General features: G+C 34.6%; 1 protein-coding gene across 6 annotated transcripts; it reads left to right on the top strand.

The window, feature by feature from the left end:
- The first annotated feature begins 3,786 nt into the window (after positions 1-3,786).
- LOC121253615 (L10-interacting MYB domain-containing protein-like) lies at positions 3,787-6,005 on the top strand. 6 transcript variants are annotated; one of them, XM_041153604.1, is made up of 4 exons: positions 3,787-4,002; positions 4,522-4,598; positions 4,864-5,193; positions 5,285-6,005. In XM_041153604.1, exons 2-4 carry the CDS (start codon positions 4,596-4,598, stop codon positions 5,891-5,893), a joined length of 942 nt encoding a protein of 313 aa, XP_041009538.1. In that variant the 5' UTR covers positions 3,787-4,002; positions 4,522-4,595; the 3' UTR covers positions 5,894-6,005. The 6 variants fall into 6 exon arrangements, with proteins under 6 accessions (XP_041009538.1, XP_041009539.1, XP_041009534.1 ...); XM_041153600.1 differs by having other exon boundaries at positions 3,790-4,002; positions 5,279-6,005; XM_041153602.1 differs by lacking the exon at positions 4,522-4,598 and adding an exon at positions 4,209-4,283 and having other exon boundaries at positions 3,790-4,002; positions 5,279-6,005.
- Positions 6,006-7,616: the final 1,611 nt, after the last annotated feature.

Here is a 7,616-nt window from a genome sequence, read left to right as displayed (position 1 = left end):
TCTCAATGTTATCAGGATGTTAGTGAGAGAACCCAAGTGCAAACGGTTCCTTATTTTTCGGTTGTGGGTAGTTTGATGTATGCTCCAAGTATGTACATGACCTGATATTGCTTATGTTGTTTGTGTACTTGAGAGATACTTGAGTGATCCTGGTTTGGCTCATTGGAAAGCTGCAAAGAAAGTACTCAGGTATTTGCAGACACTAAAGATTTAGTATTTACATATCAGCGATCTGACATTCTTGATGTAGTTGAATACTCTGATGTTGATTTTGCGGATTGTTCAGATGACAGGAGATCCATTTCTGGTTATGTTTTTATGATAGCAGGATGAGCTGTTTCTTGGAAAAGAGTCAAACAGATACTTACAACTTCCTCTACAATGGAGGCAGAGTATGTAGCTTGTTATGAGGCTACATGTCAGGCTATATGGTTGCAGAACTTTATCTTGGGGCTAAGTTTTGTGAACGCCATTTCTAGGCTGCTGAAGATATTTTGTGACAACTCTGCAGCAGTCGCTTTCTCTCAAAACACTAAAAGCACTTCTCGCTCCAAGCATATTGATATTAAGTATTTGGTTGTTAAAGAGAAAATAGCCGAGTCTTATATTTGTATTGAACATATTTTCACAGAGCATATGTTAGCTGACCCACTAACTAAAGGTTTAGCTCCAAACTATTTCAAGAGCATGTGACTCATTTGAGATTGTTAAAATCTTCTGTTGTATTTAGTTAGTGGGAGTTCTGTGATCATTGTCTATTTGACTATATTGTTTATGCTCATATTTTGTTCTAAATGTAGCAATGTCAATGAATGCCTGAGTCACGCGCATTTTGGACATGGCGTACTTTATGTATTGAGACATTTTGACTAGTCTGGTGCTGGGTCACGCGCATTTTAGACAAGACGATTGTTTATATGTAATGAGACATTATGTTTAGTCTCATGCCTGAGTTGCGCACATTTTGGACATGGCTTACTTTATGTATTGAGACATATTGAGCAGTCTCGTGCCTAAGTCACACGCATTATGGACAAGGTGTATTACCTATAAGAGACAAATTGTTTTAGTCTATGCCTGAGTCAGGTGGTTATAAGTATAATTTTGGTGTCATATATCCTGTCGAAATAGTCACTAGACTAGGCACTGCAACTGCATTTTGGACAAGGCCTAATGCTTTAAAGACACTCAGTTTCGTCTCTAGGGCTTCTTGTGGAAACGGGTGTTTGTCACTCTTTTGACTATTTTCATACTGCACTTGCATCTCATCAGCCTGAATTACGTGATTGCAAGCAAGTATTGGTCATGTGTCGTATGCCCTGTCGGTGTATTATTCACTAACTTATACTTGAAGGTTTGAACAAGGCCTTTGATTTTAGGATGCTTGTTTGTGTTTATATTGTGATTAAATGTAATGATGTCCAAGTAGAAGATCGTTGTATTTATTTTTTTATAAATAATGGACTAGCATTAACATTTAGTCATTGAGCCCATAATGGGATGTGCCATTTTAATAGAGACATATGGAGGCCCTTACGTACTCTCACCTCACTTTAAAAAAGAACTAGCTCATTGAGTTATATTTAGGGTTTTGCTCTTCCTCTACTCTCTCTTAGGGCAAGAACAAAAATCAAAAAGAGGGGTAGAGAGTAGTCCTCTCCATAGTTGAAAAAAATCTCTCTTTTTGCAGGAACCCTAAAACTCTATGAAAAATCCATCACAAGTTATTGGAGGTATGAACTCTCAATTTTATTAAACATATGCTTTGATTTATGGGAATAAATTATCACATCTTGTGAATCTAACAGATAAAACAGAGGACATGGGAGAGGCTTGCTTAGTGGTTCTCTTTCAATGGTTTTTGATGGCCTTGAGTTCACAAGTTGGGGCTCTCTTTCGGTAGTTTTTGATGGCTCACGACGTCGGTTTGAAAAGATGGACTTTTGCTTGCTACCTGGGGGTGATTAATGATGGGAATAGCTGATAGCTTGGTTACGTGATGGTTGAGGATAGAATTTTATAGATGTGGCTTGCTGTGACGAGAAGCTGACTTGTTGTAAGTAAATATAAAATGGGCTTCGCCGTTTCAACCTGAATCGATTATGGATTGCGTAACATTCACCTCGATGAAGGGTCTTATGAGAGAAGATGGAGAGCGATGGAGGCTTAAAACATTTAACTACATTTATAATAATAATAATAATAATAATAACCTGAATTAAAATTACACAACTCATTAATAGAATTTGACAAAATTCATAATAGTAACATAGTAATAAAATAACATGTTTCTAATAATACGTTAAAATATAAATAAATAAATAAAATTTATTATATAGTCTAATTTAGGATCCGCATGCTACAAACCTCGATAAATAATAACCTATCAGCTCATCCAAAATTGCTCATTAAACCTCATTTAGGTCCAATAAAATGATTTATATTCAATCCATTGTAATATGTGGATGGTGTTGTTACAATCAAGACAAGAGGAAACCTCTTCGAGTACTTAGACAAGAGGTAATGTGTATTTGGCAGAGGTAATTACAGTAGGAGTTTTGGATGTTGTGTATATATAGAGTGCTTTCTTGATGGCTTGTATAGTAGGGCTTGAGAAATTTAGGAGAATATTTGTAGAATAAAAAATAAAAAATAAAAAATAAAAAACAATTCTAATTTTTTTAAATTCCAAATAAAAATAATATTATAAAACTATATTCTCAATATTTTAATTTTATAATTTTTTTTATTCAAATTTTTTTCTCTCATTTTTCAAAATCTAAAAAATACTTAACTCAAACTATCTCACTACTATTCATAAGCTATCTTATTATTATTCACAAAATTATCATATAATCTCACTATCCAAACGCGCCCTTACAATTTTATGTACAAAACTCATTTTATTAATTTTCTTTTGAAATTCAAATTATGAATTTTAAATTTCATAATTTTAGCATATTAATAACAATTAGCACACCAAATAAGTAAAATTATAAATAAAATTATAAATACATGTAACACTACTAATCTTACCAATTTAGTTGGGTGTTGCTGCAAATTTAACATACTGTAACTCGCGAGACTCTCTTTAACGCAAGGCTTGAAAAAACGATTTGAGTCAGAATTGGTAATAAACGGAACCGATTTTAGTGAGCATTTTGAATTATTTACTGAACTGTTTCAATCGGTCAATTTTAGTCGATTTTAGACCAATTTGAACCAATTCAAAACTGTATTTATTTATAAGTTGTCTAATAACTAAGTTTTTTCTTTTAATTTCTTGTACAAAAATATGATAGAATAAAACATGTATTAATTAACCTTTTCATCAATGTATTCAATAGAAATGGTAGAAAAATTTAAAGATAAAAATATGTAGTTCTTTAATTTTTTAGTTGAACAAAAAATTAAGGAGATGAATGTGTATTTTATATTAAATTTATGATTATGCATAAAATACAATATTGCCATTTGTTTATAACTTAATGATCTTTTATCTTTTTCATATATAAGGCAAATAAAGTCAATAATTGAGATTAAATACGTTAAATACATATTTATTGAAACTATTTAGATTGATATAATATTTTTATTAAAACTAGTCAATGAATTTATATTTTATACTCTTTTATATATATGATGTAAAATACTTAAATTGCATCGAATATACTTTTTAATACTTTTTATCAATATTAAAATATTCAATTTAAAATTATCATGAATCGAACCTATTCCCATTTTACGAACCTGGCTTTAACGTTTAACGTTGGTTTCATTACGATGGGTACAGAGAAGTGAAATGACTAGATTAGGTATGGTATCACCCTCTTTTCCTTTCATTTTGAGCGAATCTACATTCGTCAACCGCTACCCCAAAAAAATTATAAAATTATATATGGAACAATTTTATTTTATTTTACCTTTCTTACTTTCTGTTTGGACGAGGAGTTTTATTAGGCTCTCTCGCCGTCGCAATTTTCCGAACCTAATTCTGATCAGGTACTCCATCCCCATTATCATTGTTAATTCCGATTATCGTCATTCATCTTTCTCTATCTTTTTCTTTCTTGTTTGTTTTCTTGTTTTCTCGTGTACATGCACACCGATTGTTATGCTTACATCTCTCTCTGTGCGTGGATTGTTGTCATCTATTTTAGGGTTTGAATAATATTTAATCCGTGGCTCTGTTTGGTTTTCCGAAGCAGAATCAGTCGAAAAAGGGAGGAAACTTTTTATGAGGGAAAGCTGTTCCTTTTCCTCAAAATATCCTGAAAACCAAAGTGAGGGTTTTTCTGTACTGTATAATAAGATCGCAATCTAGAGAGCTATGTGTAGTCGAGCATTGGGCAACTTTATTAGATTGAAGCTGGTCAAACACTGTCCGAACAGTCATCAATTTAATGTTCGCATATGCATAATAAAATTGAATTTTTGGGATGGAAATGCCACCGATTTGTGCCCCTTTTTTTCCATTTTTTTTTTATATTTTGTGAGAAATACATAATGAACTCATGCAAGGGACATATTCGAGGAATTAAGGGTTCCAAGGAAGTTGGAAACAGCAATGGGATATCATATCATAAGACAAAAATATGGTAGGTTGAAAATGAACTTAGCTATATATTTATTTTTTTTATAATGATCGAAAACAGATATTCTATTTTTTTTGTTTTTTTCTGTAATGAATGGAAAGTGTTTCGCGAAGAGGTACAAATCCATAAACATAGTAACAGTACTCAGCAACTAGACTTCAAAAAAAAAGAAGAAAAATACTGAAATACCTGCCGTTGAAAATCTTGGCTTCTCAACAGGGAGTTTTGAATTATTATGTTAATTGGCATGTTCTTATTTCTACTGTAGATGGACCGTGAAGTTGGTCATAATCCAAAGCAGGAACGTTCAAGGACAAGGTGGACTGCATCCCTTGATAAGATATTTGCAGACTTGGTTGTGAGGCAGATTCAACTGGGGAACAGACCAAACAATGTTTTTGACAAGAAAACGTGGAATATCATTCGTGAGGATTTTAATGAGCAAACAGACCTCAATTTCAATAACAATCAATTGAGGAAGCACCTGGATGTTCTGCGGACACGCTTCTATAATCTGAAGTCAGTTTTATATCAAAATAATGACTTTGCTTTGGACGATTCTTGTTGCATTGGTTTTGATCTGTGGGAAAACATCGGGGTACGACTTCTCATCCTTCTGGGACTCTAGACTCTACTTCTGTTTTGATAATTTATTGTCCATTTCTGATAGACTGTATATTTAGGCACAGACTAGGCCTGAAATGATCAGAGTCAAGGACTGTCCCATATATGAGCAGCTATGTGCAATCTTCACAGATTCAGCAGCTGAAGGGAAATATGCACAATCCAGTCACTATGAAGAGTTGGAAAAGTCTGCTGGAATGGATTCTGCGGGACTTATTTCATGTCAAGATGGTGGAATCCCATGTTCTATGAATCCATCGTCATCATTAATACGTGTGCAAGGAAACATGTCTTCGGCAGAAAAGGTAATCAAGAATATTGCACAGAGAAAAAGGAAAGGTCCATCTGAGGCACATTCTCCTTTGGGTCAAGAGATCTATGATACTATGGCAGAAGCCTTGTCAGAAATGGTTGCTTCTTTGAAGTCAAGGGCAGTTGCAAATACATCCAGTGACGATCGATTTAGTATAACTAATTGCATTAGGGCACTGGATGAGATACAGGACATTGAGGAGCGGCTCTATTTTGCTGCGTTGGACCTCTTTGAGGACCCCAGTTTAAGGGAGACATTCATATCTCTGAAAGGTGAAAAGATCCGGCTGGCATGGTTGCAGGGCAAGCGTGGTAAAGCAACAGTTAGTTTGCATGACTTTTGGCTAAGTGGGGAAATGTAAATGTCGCCTTCACTAATATGGTATATACTCTAGCGAACTAGGTTGTTCATATAATTTCTTCCATTTTTTGGGTTGAAATAGTTCTTTTTTTAATACTATTCTCACATTTTCTTACATAGTTTTGTTCATAATTGATACTTATAAAAAAAAAAAAAAAGTTTTGTTCATAATTGATTTCATGATTCATGGATAAGATGATGATGCAGTGAGCGTTCTGTATCCTATTTATGTATAGAATTGGATGTGTGAATATTGCTGCCAGTGTAATTTTATGATTGTGTTTGCCTTGAAATAAATCTTAGGGCTGTAGAATTTGAACTTGAAGCCATGATAAGCAAGACCAGGTGTTGTGGCGTTATGAAGTAATTCGCAGATTTCTTGCATGATACACTGTCCTTTTTTAATGTGTTTGCAAAAGCGATACGGTTACCCTTGTCCGCTACATGATGAGCGAAAATGCGTATGTCTATGCTGCGGCGATGTGCGGTAACTGCCTCTTACGGACATATTTCACTAGCGATTGGTTAGCAGAGATTGCTATCGTGGCAAGCAACCATGGCTACGTTGAAATCCAGATTCGTTAAGTACTAATAGCTGGCCAGTGGCATATGTTACAGATCCAAATTGCCAAACACACTAGTGACTAGGCACTTTATGGCAAGCAACCATGGCTACATAGAAATGGTTGTTTATGAGCACAGAAATACTTTCGACGCCAATCAAATTTATAAACCGAGAAACATTTGATAAATGCATTAATGCAAAGTGCATATGTTTTCGTAAAAAAGCAAGAGAAAACTGGAACGCCATACAACAGCCTTTGAAGCTCCAGTTTCCCCCAAACACGAGAAGTGTAACTCGATTTTAAATACTTTCTATACATCATATGAATTAACCTGTCAGCTATTTTCTCTGAGATTTGAGTTCAGTCTCCTTCAGTAGTCTACGCCAACTTGTGCCGAAAACAAAAGACAAAAAAAGAAAAAGCTGTGGAGACCTTAAGCATATTTCTGAACTGATCTGATAACTACGGAGGACTAGAAACCAATCATTTCACCGTATTGAAAAGAATTAAATCTTTCAGGATGACAAATAAATAAATGATGCTAGTTCGATAGAGTGATTCCTTGTAACTCGAAGCCCATGTCTTATTTTTCCTCGAGATATTCTCGTGTCAATCTTTGACTGGTTTAACTAATAAACTTATTCTTCTTTAACGAGCTGGGTCCCTTTTTACCATTCAAGCCCAATTTTCGAGATCCTTTATTTAGCCCAACAATTACCCCAAATTCTCGAATTGGGACTATCAATGCTGAAGAATTTTTTGTAGGCCCTTGTATCAACGTACTGTTGTTGTCCATTTTCATTCCCCCTGTTTCCCCTGCATTTGCATAGAGGGATTTTTTAATTTTAAAATTAAAAAACCCATATCCCTTTTAAGTTTCTACTGCAACTGTTCAACATCATTTATTCTCTTTTCGACTCCTGGTTTGTACCCTCAGACCTGATTATTCATACTAAATGGGAAAATACAACCCTATTTCTTCCTGATGCCCTAGAAAAGCTATCGTTGATAGGAAGAGCAAGTCTTGCAATGTGGCATAGTGGAGATCCACTATTACAAATGCCAATTTAGAAAAGATTCGGTAAAGACTTGCCATTCCCCTTTGGTAATGTGAAGGGAGTTATTCCTTGGGCCGGACCAGGAAAAAGCCCCAAGTCA

This window comes from Juglans microcarpa x Juglans regia, chromosome 2S (genome assembly GCF_004785595.1).
Source record: "Juglans microcarpa x Juglans regia isolate MS1-56 chromosome 2S, Jm3101_v1.0, whole genome shotgun sequence".
NCBI lineage: Eukaryota > Viridiplantae > Streptophyta > Magnoliopsida > Fagales > Juglandaceae > Juglans > Juglans microcarpa x Juglans regia.
This window is presented reverse-complemented; position numbering and strand designations above follow the sequence as displayed.